Source organism: Saccostrea cucullata, unplaced genomic scaffold, assembly GCF_032062105.1.
Source record: "Saccostrea cucullata isolate Sc308-1 unplaced genomic scaffold, CSIRO_AGI_Scuc_v1 ctg2436, whole genome shotgun sequence".
Taxonomy (NCBI): domain Eukaryota; kingdom Metazoa; phylum Mollusca; class Bivalvia; order Ostreida; family Ostreidae; genus Saccostrea; species Saccostrea cuccullata.
The window spans coordinates 75582-93872 of NW_026922588.1; the positions used below are offsets into that span (position 1 = coordinate 75582).

The window sequence follows — 18291 nt, forward strand, 5'->3', positions numbered from 1 at the left end:
GTGCTGTGAGAGGCAAATTGAGAAATTGTTTATCAATGAAATATGTGTTTTATTATTAAACGGAATATTATTTACAGATTTTAAATAGTCGATTAATACCAATGTATAGCCTTTGTTTAGTGCGATTGTCAATTAACTACAAAGAGAATGTATTTTATTAATTATGTCGTGTTTTATGTACAGGTTACGTATATTTTACATCGAGGTGCCTCATAAAATCGTATTTTCGCAAGGGCATACACTTCATAGATCTGAACCATTTTTTAAATATTCCTTAACTTGAAAAGTGCTGCTGCTTTCTTTAAATCGAGGCCGTGATTTTATAAGTACACAAAATACTTGGTAAAATTCTAACATATTTCGACATTGGCCTATTTACTTAATTATTTAAGTATTAAAACGCGAATTCTATTCAAAGCAGCAGCACTTTTCAGAAACTACAAAGTACACAGATACAATTAATGCCTTGAATTTTTAATTTCAATTAGGGTATGCCCTTGCGATATTGAAATTTGTTATTGACCTACATTCCGTGTACCTGCTATGCGTTCATCACGTGACTGTCCATCGATGGGACCAAACTCTACACAGTACAGAGTATTTTATACTATGCTATTTCCATAAGTATTTGAGTTCTGTGATAAAAGAATTTCTGAATAGAAATTAATTCAATTTTAAAAATTCCCCTGTTTTTGCACTTTTATTTTCCGTTGATTTCTCATAGTAAGCCTTAACAGTGCTGCGGGGTCATGTCCTACGTGCCTGTGGTTATTTACATGAGGTCAATGCCCCTCAAAAAATGAATATATAATATATATAATTTAGTTTATGTTTCATTACGATTACCCCGGAGGTTCCTAAGCAGTTTTTAATTTGTGATCAACCTTTATATAGATTTGTCTGAGATTAGCACATACCGTTTCATAATTGAGTTCGGCTTTCAAAGTTTTGACACTGTGTACGGAATAAATGAAAACAAAGACATGCATGCCATATATGGTTGTGTAGGTAAATTATCGTAGAGGACAATGCAGTTTGTTTAGTGCATTTCCACTGAAAGTGTACAATAAAATGAGTGCGTTTCTGAGGAGGGGGTATCGAGTTTAATTCGGAGTTAGATATTAGATAACCTGTTTTAAAATTATACTCATTTAATACATGTACCGGTATTTAATATTTAAAAATCATACATGATACAAGGATTAAAATTTATTTCCGAAACAAGTACATGTGCTCTCAGAATAGACCCGAGAAGATGCGATTGATGATACGTAATGAAACGCTTCTAACACTTTCATTGATGGTCAAACGAATCAAAATAAGCCATCATTATTTTTATAACTTCAGTATGTTCTATGAATATGTTACACTAAAATATCAATTTCAACGAAAGTCACAGATAGATAATGTACTGAATTTTTCCCTTTCTCACCGTGACGTCATAATCAGATGTGCACAAGAAATTCGCCCAAATCATATAAATTGCGTACCCAGTTTTAATGACGTCAGCAACCCCGCGACCTACGTTAAAATCGATATCTAAGATTGATTTGAGATCGTAAACATGAACCGAAATATGCAGAGGAATAATTTCAACCGAATTTTGCCGTTCCTGGGCCTCTGTAGTTATCAAAGGAGTTACATACCAAACCGGTGACGTCATAACTGTTGATCATGCAGTAGCACGGCAGTGAAAGTGAAAAGTAACGAGTATTGATGTAAACAAACAAAAGAAATCGGAGTTTAAAAGCATTTAGAATGAATATCATGTGTGATTCTTGTGGGAATAAAGCGTATGAATAAGGTAGGCTGATACAATTCTGCAATTTCTTCGTAATATTAAAGCCGGGAGGGTGTTTACTTGCAGATCAGCCTTTCCTCTCTTAGTCTTTTGTTTTCGGAAAGTACTGCTAGAATCGTATGGTTTACGGGAATTTACGGGAATTGATGCATTTTTTCGATGTTATGAACAAATGTAAAAATTTTGGGAAAGTTTCGTCCGAAATTGTTGAATAATTATTTGAACGAGGGCTGTTCGGAAATTATTGAGACAGCTACATTTACTCCATAAAGGACGGAGAAAATTTCATGAAAATTTTATCAAGAACGAATAAAACACTCACGCAAAATTTCTAAATCCTGTTATAATTAGATACATTTTGGTTAAATAATAAACTTGCAAAGTGTTATTTCGCCGAATTCTGATCCATGTGCTGCCTTAACATTTCAGACAAAGAGAACACTAGAAGGAAAGCCGGACAAAAATTAAAGTTTCCCACCCTTGAATCTCCCGTGATCTAAACAGTGTCCTTGTGTTCATGCACAACTATTTAAATGTCTTTAAAAAACAACTCCGACCTAGGCTGCAAAAGTGCAAGAAATACTTCAACCCTAAAATACCTGTAGGCTTGTCATAAAATTGCACATTTCAATATTTGTGCTAAGCTGAATAGAAAACTATGGCAACGTTATAAAGGAAAAGAAGCGACCGTAAAAGCATTCAGAACTAGTTAACAATGGGTTGGATTTCAACATTGAAACCATCTACATCTTGACTGATATCCTCAGAACAGGTAAACGTTAATTAAAATGACGATTTATTTTTATTTTTAAAAAGTAGCAATATATTCCATATAATAGAGAAAAATATTACCCAAAAATATCAACCCACTGATAAACAGCACTTTATTCGATCCTTCAACTTGTGTTAATCACTCGTATATTATATCACGTTAATGACCACGATACGAGCAATAGAAATATTTTACTTTTCGGAATGTCTTTTCCGGTTTGCTCTGCTACTGTTTGGTATTGTTTACGGACTTTTGATCTTGAAAAAACTGTTTGTTATCTCCATACACTATACTACAGACAGAGCAAATGGTAAATCAGGCAAAGATGACTGGTGTCTCTAGAACGCATGAAAATATTACATTCGCTTTCCAGCTCTGGATTAAATTGTAAACATAATTATTTAGAATATTCATGGTTATGACCTAAGGTAGCTTTTCATCTGTACCCACAGTAGATTTACCTTGGGTTTGTTATAGAAAACACAATCATTACTGCTGTTAGGCCTTAATTATTTCAAAGTGAATTGGTGGTTATCTTCGTTGTATCTGCTCGATCGGATTCGAGTTGGATGTAATGCTTCGTGGTAAATTAAGTAATTACAGGTAACGTAGTTTAATTTACTATAAGTTTAAAATTGTGTTGTTGATATCTAGAAGGTATGACAGGAAGTAAAAAAAGAATTAATTCTAATTAAATTCTCCTCTGTGTTTATAGTAGAATCGTGTTTTGAAAAACATAAACAATTATACTTTTACGCACATATATTTCAATGATCAAAACATATAAAAAAAACACACTTTTAAGGAATCTTTATGATGTACATGTAAGACACAGATTTTGGCGGGCGTATAAATTGAATTTCAATTTTGGGTGTCTCGATTGTACATGTACAGCGCGTTATAAATGTAATGTACATGGATATTAAACTGGAAGACATGATTATTGCAAGCATGGAAACTTTGTCATCGACTGAAATCATTTTTTTTTTACAATAATAATATGTGTTGGGAACACAAAAGAATAAGAATGTTTTGTTAGTTATCAAGTCCGATGGTTTTTATTACGGATTTGCTTACATTAGACTGCTGCACCGGTCATAAAAGAAACTCTGCTTAATCACGAGGTAAACACGAAACTTAATTAACAATTATGTACATGTATTATATAATAACTTGTTATTTAACTTTAAAGTGTACTTTTGAGATTCTACAAAGAGGGTAGTACCAAAGTTCTAAAACAGCTAGCATTGTAAGTAACTGAGTTTTAGTTTTTATTTTTTTTTTATCGAATATCATTTATTGCAAAAATCCTTATTGATTGCGGAATGCCTTTGGTAATATAACAACAGTCATAAGCATAGCAATCAACTAATAGGTAGCATCCACAAGTCATTTAACGTTATTTATTACGCTATGTGACAGTATACAAAACTACCAGTTTTAAAAAGCGTATTTAACACGTTTTCGTGTCTCTAACTTAAAAAAATCTAATTGAACTGTAAAGATAAATTGTTAAACAATCTAAAAATTATGATTTTATAATTTTTTATCGCTGTATTTCGTTTTAATTCCTATCAAATATTCAAGCATGTTCTGAAATTAAACGTCACGATTTTAGCGCGTCGGAAAAACCGCATTCTTTTTTTCCGCTGTTTATAGGACAACAGAGGATATATTCAGATTTCTCTGTACAATGGTAGATACAGCTGATTATTCTGAATATAATGATACCAAACACGACTAGCCAGATTCGTATATTGCTATGATTATGGATAGTCAAATGTAAGTATTTTTTCGGAGAGTTTTTTCACCCGTTTGACGAACCGGTTGCATATGTGTTACAATAATAGATCGAAAGAGAATCTTCTCCTCTTTAAGAAACTGTGTAGATTTATTTTCCTTACATCGGCGCTAAGAAGCGATCTTTCAAATAACAACACAACATATAGCCAGCGTGAATGATATTTGACGTCATTTTCACGCCTTCCACGATCCCTGGATATTGTTTTGTAATGGAGTTTGTTTACTGTAACTATAGAAATATTCAGAGGGGGATAACTCTCGATGTCTTTTTTATGGGGTACCCGAAGGGGTAATTTTAAATATAATAATTTTTCATCTAAGAAAAATACTAACTAAACATGTCAAAAATATAATATACAAGGAAAGATGATTAGGACTGAAAAAGAAAACTTCTATAAAGTAAAATTGACGTTATAATTTTGATGCAATAAAAAATTATAATCATGAGTAAGAAATAAAATAAAAATGTAAGAAAATAAGTACCTAGTGTAAGGAAAAATATATAGCCTTCTGATTTTTTAATTAATAGGAATGTAAATAAATTCAAAATATCTATCTTTGAAAAAAAGGGGGGATTAAAACCCCTATACCCCCCCCCCCCGGTTTCGACGCCTATGTAGAATATGAACATATGGATGGGTAGACGGATGAATAGTAAAAATCAAATAGGCAAAATAATATTACTGACGCATCAAAGAGGTCTAAAATTTAAACAAGAAATCAAAATTGTGGTCCCCCAGCTGCATTTCTGGTATTTTTCACTGAGAGCATCTATGGCGGCTCATACATTGCACCTCGGAGGTTTGAATGGAGCCTAGCGGAGTCAGCCGAGGATTGCCGATTGGAAATTTTTTCGATGTTTCAACTTTTCATGGCCGACATGTTTTAGTTTTCATTTCTGACATTTTAAAATTTTCATTTCTGACTCTTTTCAGATTGTACTTTTTGGTTATTAAAACAGGATTGAAAAATTCACTTATGAAAAATTTCATTTACGTGATGAAAAAAAATTTAAAGTATATATCAAATGTCTTAGACATTGACATCTAATTTAGTGAACATACATGTACATGGGGATGAAAGTGCTGCATGTACCGATGTGCTATACATGTACGTGTATAGACAAAATTTTTAATTTGTTTTACCGGCTGTTTGTCTCTATGTGGGTAATATTACGTTATTTATGGCATATTGTTCCAAAATGAACGCCCTGTAATATGTCATTCAAAAGTTATAACTAAAGTTGATTTTTTGAAAATTAGGTCAAACATATAGGTCCAGATCAAGGGGGTCAAAAATCATATCAATGAACATGTTAAATATGAAAGCATTATCTCTTCTCAATCAGAAGTTATAAGGGGGAAATTGCATTTTTGAAAAGTATGTCAAACGTCAAGGTTCAAGGTCACAAGGTCAATATCCATAGTGTATTTAGAAATGATAATATACATATGAAATGTGAAAGCTCTATACAGTGTATTTTCCATCGTCACGAACCACGACTAAAATGTACAATCCTATCACATACTAGTAAGCGGACGCCAAACCGTGGCTTGTGACTTTGTATCTTTTCTCATTCAAAAGTTATGACCAAGGTTCAAGTTTTTGAAAAGCATTTCGAACTTCAAGATCAAGGTCATGAGGTAAAAAATTATTAGGGGCCGCCAGGAGGCGGTCGGTTACTCGATATGAAAGTTTGAAGTCGCCGTGCGTTTCTGCAGACTTAGAACAATTTAAATAAAAATGTTATTTATAGTATATAGAATATTTTAAAAAAGCTATTTTAAATGTTTAACAAAAAGCACAATAATCATAAAATCAAAATTTTATAATAATGGGTGTAAATGATTCATCCAATCCTGATTGACAAACTCTAACATGACAGAGACTTGAAAGAGAAGAAATGTAGTGGTGGATTTAAGGGGAGTTGGGTGGGTGGGGTGTTAACATTCTCTAAGAGAGAGCGAGGAGCCCCACATATTTTATATTTGTTGCGAAAACTACTTTAGCATTAAACTTCTACCGGAGTTCGTTTACAAGTATCAAACTGAGTGCAGATACGCAGAAGTCTATGGACAGTTTGCTTATACAAATACAGTTTATTGTATATGCATTATGCATGACGAAAATCGGCAATGTCGCATGCATGTGTTTTATGTCACGAGGATATTTTAATAGATTAAAGTAAGAAATTTTAAAAACAGATCACGCAAATTTCAGTTTCTTATTACTATATCAAAGGAACAATTTTTAAAATTGGGTTTGCGGCCGATTTTTGACGCTTGCGACAATATATAGGTTTCTTGTAGTGTATTTAAAAAGGTCTTGTCACAGTTTAAACACATGACTAATATAAAATTCTATTTCTTCTCTGTTCTAATTCTAAAGAGATGACCAAGGTTGAATTTTTGTGACATACGAACAGATTTACAGTCTTACTGACAAACAGACAGACGAATAAGATTTAAAGAAACCTCGATCGCTTTCGCAAAAGCGGGGCAAATCAAATGTTTTACACCAGAGAGAGAGAAAGAGAGAGAGAGAGCACAAAAAAAAATCGGACAACCTTTAACACACATTAGGAAAGATCTACATGTTTAACTAAATGTCGTTCAAATGAATTTTAAATTAAATTCCCCCCTCCTTTTTCTTTTCAGATTTTATCATATGCTGCTGTCATATCTATGACTGATATTCTTCTAGTTTTTTTAGTCATTCAGAATATAAGTCTCCACTTACATATCGGAATAATTTAAGATTTACATCACGCTCCCAGTTAATACTAGTTCATTACCAATTCTCCGCATCGTATCAAATGTATTCGTATGAAGAATTTAAAATACAATTTTTTGTTTTTAATAATTTATAACAAAAATTCATGATTTTTAGTTTCCTTATATGATAAGTGGATATCACTCCAACTCTCTATAAATCCCAAGCGCGGATCCAGGAATTAAAGTTAGAGGGGGCGCCCATAATCGGCAGGGGTCTGGTTTAAGCTGAATTCTAGAGATTTTGTAGGAAAAATTGAGGTTAACCAAATAGACATTTTTACATTTTCTGGACGAAACTATGATTTACGCTAACTTTGACAATTTTAGGGGGCGGATGCGACCCCCTTTAATCCGCCACTGAATTTAGTAATTGCAAGCATTGTGCCCAACACAAAGATTAATTTTACAAAAGGATAAAGACAGTCTTCAAATTTCTAGTAATTAATGAAAAAACCCAGTGACCTTGACTGTGACCTGTATGTTAAAAATAAATTTTTCGTTTTTAGTTAACCTTTGCAATAACTTTTGAACCACAAGAAATAGAGACTTCATTTTTGGTATCCATATTTTACTAATCATGTTCTCTCAAATGACACCCAGGTCAATTGCCTTGTGACCTTGACTGTGACATATGTGCCAAAAAGTTTTTTTTTATTTTGTCGTTGCCGGGCGCATAGTGTTTCACAAACAAATCTTGTTTTAAATTAATTTGTGATCATTTTTATTGATTGGATTTGTTGACGTCTTTTTGTAAGCATAACGTCAACGTAACGTTGCGTGTCCCATGTGACCCAATTAATTACACTGAAAGAAGACTCTCACTATCTAATGATTCAAGTCAATCTAGGTGTTTGATGCAATTGAACTTTAATAACTCTGATTCTGGGCAAAGGAAATAAGAAGAGAGAGATTATATTTTGAATACATTACCTTAAGTTTTGACCTCAATGCTACTAGGTATTTTTTCAGAAAAGTGGTCACACACTAGAACAATACCTTTACATTTTGCAATCTATTTTTAGTAACAATGCTTGACCAGAAAATTTCGAAATGATATTTTTCTTAAACAATTTTTTATAAGCTTTGATTTGATATATAACACAAGTGGTAAATACTAAATTTAAAATTTGACTTGTGGATGCTATAATAGGCCACGTTTTTAGATATCTAAAAGATAGAAAAACAACTCTTTTTTTCGGTTGATTTATTTGCCATGCAATTCTTACAAAGAATATTTTTTTTTAAATATCAGCATAATTTTACTTTGCTACTTTCCACATTTTAATTTAAACAAAGATAATCCACGAGAGAGAGAGAGAGAGAGAGAGAGAGAGAGAGAGAAGAATAAGAAAGAGACAGCACCACGCATGTCATACATGTACACTGTACATGTTTCGATTCATTAAGAATTTCTCAATTGTATTTATTTTCTAACCCAGACTTACTTTTTTTTAGTTAGAGTGGCTGCAAACAATTGTCCTTTGTGTTTGCCTATTTGTTTAGGGTATGTGAAGGTACACCTGTGGATTTTAATGATTATGGGGCAAACATTTCGCACATTTCTTTTTACGGCATTGTTACAGAAATATTTATAGTAAAGTAAAATTTGAACTGTTGATTTATCTTTTTGACATTTTTTTCTTTAAGCATAAAACAGACATACCGCTGCCTTGCAGTATCATATGTGCAAAAGTTTCTCTGTGTGTGTGTGTGTGTGTGTGTGTTTTCAATTATATACTAATGCAACCAGTCGTCCTATTAAAAGGTATCATTTTCTGTATGCTTCGATGCGCACTTTAGCAAAAAGATGCAATTTAAAACTTTGAGATGTGATGTGACGTAAAAAATTGAGAAAAATGAGAGAAATCTAAAGGTGCTTGAAAAGAATTCCCACGATGAGTGATATATTCAACCATTGAATTCCATTGCAGATTACTAAATATGATAGCTTAGGCTTATATTATATGTATGATAAATCAAATATGTTTATAAACCATTTAATACACGACAATGAAGGCAAGACATTGAAACAAAGATAAATATTTTTTTGTATCATGCAATCGAAATTACTCCAAATTCTGAACATTCAAGTTAATTATCACATACAGTGTATGTTCGGTAAGGTTATTTTGCATCAACAGATTGTAACATTTAGTATGGCAATTTTACGCTTTTTGTATGCATCGGAAGATATTCGTTTTTTAACACTTCATTTATCAGTAAAGCTAGGAATGATTAACAAATCATCTTTCAATTGTTATTCCCATTTTGTTTTATATCTCTAGATATTTAAACAATTTACGTGAATTTTTTTTTCGAAGAATGTGTAAAATTGAGTGGGAGGGGAATTTTTCGGGAAATGGTTTTTGAAAAGTGATCCTCCATGCATGTGTTTCGTTACAATAAGGTTTTAGCTATTTTGGAAAGGACATTATTCAGTAAAGTATAAGTTACATTATCCAACGATGGGGTATACGATGAGAAACCGATGCGTTTTTTGATGGAAATGGCGTAGTTGCCGCCCGGGCACCACTAGTGATCGGACGGTGACTGAGTCTATTTTGCGAATCGGTGGGGTCATCGGTAGGAAATAATTCGTAGTTAAAATTCAGCGATGTCTCCAACGATGCCTCACATCGCTCCTCATCGGCAACCCATCATTAACACATCTTACAAGGATTGGCCGATGTATGGCCGAGCATCGTCCAATATCCGTTGAATATGAGGTCATCGGGGGTTGAGTGGTGTTCAACAGATAACGACCGATCATTGGTCGATGTTCGACCAAACATTGGCCCGTAGTCAACCGGTGTACGAACGATGTTCACCAATGTATGAGGGATGTAATATACATCGGCCGATTATCCTGGAACATCGTTTTATGCTTAGCAATGCATCGCTGAACCATTGTAAATCCGACCGGCAACCACGCCATTTTTCTCATAAAATGCATTGGTTGCCCATCGTATGCACATCGCTGGATAATGTGACCGATACTTTAAGGACTACTGGGCCGATGTGGACCGATGTTGGGGCATCGTTAACACCACGGATTACTATCGATTACCACCGGTCTACGGCTACCGGCCGGGAAATGTGACCTAGGCATAAGTATATGTTATCTGAAAGTGGGATTTTTCATAGGAAAGTCTGTCCTTAATCTTAATAAAACAGTTTATAAAAACCAAATTACTTTTTTTTCTTTTTTATTTCCTAGGTGATTTCAATTAAATGATTGATCAAGATTAATAAAAAAGATTATTGAGGAAATGAACGTGGAGTTAAAACCAGTGACGTCATGTCCTACAAACGCCAGTTCGTGGCTGGGTAATGGCATAAGGTTACAGTGTCCTAATGATACACTAGGAAGGAACCTGTACCAGTGTGTACCTAATGATGACAGATCTTCACTTGTGGAATTTTGTCTTCAAGGGAGTATTGGCAGATATGGAGCAAGTAAGTCAGCCTTTTCTTTTTGAATATAATTAAACAATATTGTAATTTGTATTTTTATTCTACTGCTGTTCATGTAACAATTAACATAGATATGATTTATCTAAATTAAAGATTTGTGTCCTTATGCTGTATCCACTGGACATCTGGACGCTCTAAACTGCTCAACATTTCTCAGTGGTTGTCCAAAAGATCCCTACAATACAAATGAAGTGTACAAATGTAATCATTACTTTTTTTTGTATGAAATATAAATTAAAAAAGATTAAGAACCAATATGATAATCGCATTGATTAATATTCCATCGAATCAATATTTCAGATCCCACCTGCTTAGAAATTAATCCACAGAAAGGGTGCTATCTGGCAAATGCAAACTGTCCAAACAATTCAATGTAAGGGACATTTTTATTTTTTTTCCGACTGTATACCTTTTTTCATTTCTGCTGTTATTTTTTTATCTATCTATCTTTATTCATTTTTTTATATTTTTATTGATTTATTAAACAGTATAACGCCATTTATATGGATTTATTAAACATTATAACGCCGAGCATATACACTGGACAAAATTGCTAACCCACCACCTAAAAAATTAAGATTTCATACCCCTAAACACTTTTAAATGCCCAAACGGATAAATGCATGCAATGTTGACTGACGCGTATCTGTTCCTTAGAAATGCTTAAATATCGTGCTCACGCTTTTTTGTAGAATAAATCTTTATCTTTTTTGTGTTCTTATTATTAATGCATGCATTCATTAAAACTCAAAAAAAGCCGACGGGGTATGCGGTGTATGGCCGCAGAAGAGCGTGGCAGGGCAGTTGGCATGGTCTCTGCAAAGTGTTCCTTTAAAGGAAAAAATGCAGGTTAAAATGTAAATAATTTAACGATTGCCAATGATATTGGCTAAAACATAATGCAGCAAGCTTATTTCATGACAAAAATGTCTGTCTAGATAGCCAATTGCAAGGTTGTACCCGAAATTCGTGCAAACCGGATTTAAGTGTGGGGGACCCAGCAAGAATTCCAAAATGCTGGATAACTACTAGGGAACAAGACAGACACATGGCATTATCTGATTTGAGAGACAGAGGCACCACAGCCGTTGCAACATCAGCGATGTCTATTGGTAATCATCAACGCAACATCTGTGCGCAAACAGTGAGAAATCGGCTTAGTGAGGTTGGTTTGCGGACAAGACGGCCATTTCTTGGTGTTGAATTGACTTAAAGACATCGACAGATCCGCCTGCAGTGGGCAATATGATATTTGAGATTTAGTCGTGCTGATTTAGCAAATGTCTTATTTACCGATGAGAAGAGGTTCAATTTACGGCGTTTAGATGGAAGAATAAGAGTTATCGCAGGAGAGGCAATAGGTACAGTGCACCTTGTGTTAAAGAAAAGGGCTAGTTTGGTTGAGGTTCTGTGATGATCTGGGCAGGAATTTCTTTACACACAAAGACTTAGACCATAACCGTAAATCAAAATTTGAATGCTTAGAGAAAACCAGGATCTCATCCTGCGGTCTTGTGTAATACCACATGTATGGGCAAATCGCGGGATGGTCTTCATGCAGGACAATGCGCAGTGTCATACTGCAAGAACGACAAGAGAAATGCTGCAGAGGATCAAAATCAGAGTATAAGAATGGCCGCCGTGTAGTCCAGATGTTAATCCGATTGAAAATTTGTGGGACTAGGTGGGTAGGCGAATTTGACGACTTTCTGCTCAACAAAACCTTGCACAACTACAAAGGAACATTTTGAAAGAGTGGAATAATGTTCAACAAAGATGTCTTTATCATTGAGTCAAATGCTGACTGATGTTTTTCATACTAATTGTTAGTCCATTATTTATACACTGAATTGACGACGGATTTTTCCGTTATTTCCTGATCATGACAAGGAGCACACGACGGGTGTGACCGGTCAGCAGGGGATGCTTACTCCTCTATGGCACCTGATTCCACCTCTGATGTTTCAGAGGTCCGTGTTTGCTCTTATTTTGTATTGTTTTACTTTTCGTTATATCCATATCCTACATAATTACATCAATTCCATGAGACAAAGATGGTGACTGTTATCCGAGCAAATGGAGGCCATTCCAGATGTTGAAGTGTAAATATCATATAATAGGGGGTACCAATGTTTCGTAAACTGTTCTCAACTCAATTGTTCAATACGTTTGCAACAAATCATGTTTTATTTTCAGTATTATAATGAATTATTAAAATAATATGCTAAGATTTTGTTGCGTTCAAATTTTAAATAATCAAAGAAATAGTAATCGGTGCGTTAGTAATTTTGTTTAGTGTACATATATATGTACTTTTTAAGGAATCACTGTGTAGTTAGTATTGTATGGCAGGGCATTAACGATAGTTGGACACAAGGGATAATTTATGCAAAATGGGCGAAGCCTTATATTTCCATTTCATTGTGAAATAAAATTGTAGATTTTAAAAATGAAGACAAAGAATTTAATTAAACGAGGGCTCATATGCCAATTTCGATAGTCCTCGGCCACGGACGTCAAACACAATGGCAGCCGCACGGGATTTACATGCATATTTGGCCTCCTTGGCTTCAGACACAGAGACAGATGTGCATGAGATTCGTATGCATATTAGGCCTCCTTAGCTCCTGACCTATCGATCTGCCTAATTAACATTCCGGTTGAGTTATTAAACAATCAGCTCCGCTAACTCTAACTTTCCAAAAGTTATCGCAGAGAAAAAAAGGGGGGATATAATGGCTACAATTACCTCAGACTAACAAAAAAAATCACTTTCACCTTAATCAAGTTATATTTTAGGTCAGTGTCACAAAACACTACATATCCTGATGATGATACCGCAACAATTATTGCTGGAGTTGTTACCACATTCATCGTTGCCCTGACTGTTCTTGTGGTTTTGTATCTCCTTTTCTGTAGAGGCTGCATGTCTAACGATAGAGGTAAGAACAATTCGTCGACTTTAAAAATGTTTCCGTATTACTATCTATTGTAAAAGTACCAATTTCCAACATATTGTTGATTGTTAACAATCAGATAGTTATCATCAATGGAACACTGAGAGAGCCATTGTACCCAACCAGGAGATTGTGGACTGTGTGGACTTATTATGCCACATATTGTTTCAACCATCTGTTGTTAGAATGTCGAGAAACTATTAAATTTAAAGCTTGGTGGATCCGTCTTAAGATTTTTTAACAAACTGAGAACTAAAAAAAAAGTCTGCAGGATTTTTTAGTGATGCATGGAAATGTGTTTGTGATCGTCCATAATTTACATGGCTCTACACATGCAATCATTGCTTTGCAGAATTTAGTAAATCAAAAACATGATAAATCAAAATGAACAGCAAAGTGTCTCGCATACTTCTTCACATGATAAATTTACCCCATGGGGATCCGGGTTAGAATAGGTCCTCAGTACCCCCTTGCTTGTCTTAAAAGGTGACTAAATGGGGCGGTCCTTCGGATGAGACCGTATAAACCGAGGCCCCGTGTCACAGCAGGTGTGGCACGATAAAGATCCCTCCCTGCTCAAAAGCCCTGAGCGCCAAGCATAGGCCTAAATTTGCAGCCCTTCACCGGCAATGGTGACGTCTCCATATCAGTGAAATATTCTGGAGCGGGACGTAAAAGAGTATACAATCTTACTAAATTTACTTTAGACATACTTTTGACTCTGTGGTTTTTATCACTTCGAAATCATTGGGATTCATTAACTCAACTTATGAATAAAATAATTTATTTTAATTGGTTTGGGACATTGAAACAAGTTCTAAATATTAAACAGAATGAAACAAAGCAATCGGATTTTGTTTCCCATTATATTATGATAATTTGAATTGATTCCTCCGTAAAAGAATTAAAGACCCGATGTGCTTATTAAACAAGTTGCTGTCCTTTAAAAAAGGACTGCAATACGTGGACCATATGCGTGTTTTTTTCTAACTGAATATCAATTAAGAAACTTTCTAGGTGTAGGGAATATTCATGTAAGGTTTGTTCACTTATTCTAAAATTATCTGCCACTTATAACTGATCGTAGTCTCAAAGCAAAAATGTGAAATTTTATCTCCGATTAGCGATCTTTAGTTTAGTCAGTTTTAACATGTTTAAAAAAATCGGGTTATTTTTACACGTGTAACACATATTGGCTGGGACTTGACACCTGTTCTGGATTTATACGGAAGAAATTTATCATTGGAAAAATGGAGATCTGATGGTTCACGTGTCGCACACCTTTGTACGCAGATTTGTTTTTTTTATTTTGTCGGAGCCCCCACCCCCCAACACACACACACATTAAAAGCCCTTGCTACAGACCTTTTTCAAACAATTATTAGATTGCTGAAATATTAAATTATTTTGCAAGTATTGATGCACAAAACTGATGCCGGTGAAAACTTGCTCTACTTTAAAGCTTTAAAAGCTACATGTATCTCTGTCCGTTGGGTGACGTTTCTCATTCAAGTTGTTAAGTTACATGTATCTATATTCTGTAACTTAATTCTTAAAATGTACCATGAATCAATGTTTAGCATAAAAGTATATGAAAAAGAGAGGAAATGGAATCTGCCAATAAATGTGTAAATGCGATATGCAGATTTAAAAGCGCGATTTGCCAATGAATTTCTAATCCGAATAGGGCGAATAATTCTACGGGAAAGTTACCTAAGGTGCAAACTCTCTAGCAATATCGCGCATGCGTAGCCTGTTGTTTGCCCAGGGCATCCGGATTAACTTCGCTTATATGTTTACTGCGTGGATCGCAGGGTCCACGCAATGAAACAATTAATACAAATTTGAAATCAAACGTATCGTTCAAAACAAACATACTATTAAAAGGCTTTTTTTAAGTAATGATTCAGAAAACGTTAAAAGATACATGTTTTGATGCTTATTTCTTGTGATTCAGGTTAATCTTTAACTGATTAAACCATATTTAGAATATAATCTTTGTTACATGTATCACAGATTAGCGCCTCTTCGTTGCAACATCATCCCACCTAGTGTGTTTAGGAAATTTTCAGACAAGGGAGTTTAGTACCTCAAGGTTTTTGGGTCAAATGTCTATTATCTCATTATAATTTAATTAGATATTACGCCTATGATTACAATACCGGCATGATCATGAAAATTGGCGAAAACCAGCTTAACTTTAATATTTCAAAGCAAATGATAGAGAACTTGTATGTCATGTATATCTGAGAAACAGAAGACATTGGAACTTGATTTGGGAACGGGAAAACTAAAAATGAAACAAAACTATATTTTACATAAATGTTAAAGAGGGTAACCACTAAAAACTTGCCTTTCTTCCACCTCTCTAGCAAGCTTGGAAAAACTCGATTGTTATGTGTTAAACTTTTATACAAAATTGAGTCTTCTCTCATATACTTATTAGAAAAAAATGCTACTGCTAAGAAACTATAAATCGAGTAACATTTTTTTTTCTCAAGTTTCAGGTTCTTGCAAATTCTTTCTTCTACAAGCTCCGTAATTGTTTGCGCGTACAAAAAGAAATAATTACATTTACAATAAATTTCCCCTGTGATTCTTAACAAAATAAAATGCTGTTCATTTTCTCATGAAGTACATTATATATATTTACCACGAATAAGCATGATTATATCCATTGCTGATTCACAATACTGCACTTGACGTAAAAAATATAGTGCACACTGTTTTGCTTTAAAAATGACCGTTGAATGCCGTAAATTATTTGCAAGTCATACAAAGAATAATGTTAAATAAGACATGAATTTTAAAATTTTTGAAGATTTATGAGGTTTCAACGCTTCACGCCGGTATATTTATAATACTGAAATATGCCGATGTGAAGCTTCGTAGTTCATGACCCAATGAATCTTCAAGAAATATGCTGGTGTGAAGCGTCGTAGTTCATTATCCCTGGAATCTTCAAAAATTGAATTAATTTCTTAATTAAACTTCGGTTGCTAAAATGAGTTGTCGAATGTAGATTTCCAACTGACCTATCTTATTTTAAGTTGTCGTGAACAATAGTTGGTTATCATGTAATACGGTGTTCTCTTTTCTTTTAGTTGTTACTGTTGTCCTCAAATCAAAGTACTACATAAAAAATACAGAGATACAGAGATAATCAGGGAATTGATTTATCAGAGAATAGATTAATTGAAACAAGACTACTATATAATAATTCTATCAATTAGTACTGGTATATCTAAATTTTTTCAAATATTTGTTATGGTTGGTCCAACCATTAAACCAGTGACTAAATAATCGACATTTGTATCCTTTTGTAATAAAGACAATGCTATAATAAGATCATGATGATACCAGATATCATGGTCCCAAACCTTCATACTAATGTAACAAACAAGTTTCATTAAAATTGCTGAATACGAGTTGCACTATTTGGAAGCAAATTCAATTAAGTTTACATTACCTGTTAATGCCGTTCTGCAGTTTTTACTTTTTTATGATAGTTTTAGGAAGTGAAGAAGAAAAAGAAAAAGAAGAAGATGAAGAAAGAGTTTCCATGCTTCTTAAAGGTGATACATGTAACCTGTGAATAAAATACTCAGACAGCAGAAGAATTCATCATTGTTTTCCTGCTTTCCAGTGTTATCTTCGAGATAAGCTACAATAATCTTAATTACCAATTCATCTACACATTGAAATTGAATTAATTTTTATTAAGAGAAAACCAGACAATTATTTTAATGTGAATAAGTTCTGCATATTGTAGTTTTTTTTTCTCCTGAGATAACTGGCTTAATATCTACATAGTTACATGTAGTGATCCTCCTATGGGAAAAAACTTCACAATATGCATACGGCAAATATTCCTCCTTGGTGAACTATCAAAATGACCAAGATTTGTACTACTTTGGGAAAAAAAACGTATTAAGATTAATACATTTTTATAATAATTTCAGGAAATGAAGATGAAGTAAAAAGAGTTCCTGCGGTTTATACAGGTGAGAACTTGTGAATAAAATACTCAGATAGCAAATGCAATCGCTTTTGTTTTTCTGCTACCCGGTGTTTTCTTCAAGATATATGACGATAATCTTAATTACTGATTCATCTACCACATTGAAATTGAAACACTTTTTATTAAGAGAAGATCATATAACTTTTTTAATGCAAATGAGCTCTATATTGATGACCATCAAGCAAAAACCACCTTGAAGTACATCATGACGTTATCGAGTAAACGAGCGCTAAAGTTGACGACATAAATGTTTGCCGCATTTTGCAAATAAATGCAGTGTGAAGACGCATCAATGATCATTAATATTGAAATTTTTCTTCATGAAGTGAATGCCTCGCATACTTAACGACATAATGATGAGTGACTAGTCCTAATTGTAATTATTAAAACCAATGACACTGTTTAATATGAAAAAAAATAATGACTTAAGCAAACTGAAGGTGAAATTCTTTAGAGTAGCGATTGCCACGATCTTCACCTAGATTTTCATTTTCCAGGAGCATTTTATTTTTAATTCTAAAACACAATTGTGGGGGAGAAATCGCATAATATCTTGAGGCTTGGGCAGCAACAATAAGTACATAGATGTACTCTTGTTCAATGTGATTTTTTGTCACTATTTATTAACATTTCTACATAAAATATGATTAAAAGAAAAGAAATCCTAATCAAAGTATAAATCCAAGGCG

The 18291-nt window shown here is 33.9% G+C and overlaps 1 protein-coding gene across 2 annotated transcripts in view; it reads left to right on the plus strand.

Annotated features, from left to right (window-relative positions):
- Window positions 1-3150: 3150 nt before the first annotated feature.
- LOC134261999 (uncharacterized) overlaps window positions 3151-18291 on the plus strand; it is a 113908-nt gene continuing 98767 nt past the window's right edge. The window contains exons 1-3 of one of the 2 annotated variants that reach the window (XM_062744380.1): window positions 3151-3176; window positions 10417-10606; window positions 10718-10825. In XM_062744380.1, coding sequence (XP_062600364.1) covers window positions 10420-10606; window positions 10718-10825 — 295 coding nt within the window. In that variant the 5' untranslated portion in view covers window positions 3151-3176; window positions 10417-10419. The remainder of the gene's footprint in view (window positions 3177-10416; window positions 10607-10717; window positions 10826-18291) is intronic. The other variant, XM_062744383.1, reaches the window with a different exon arrangement.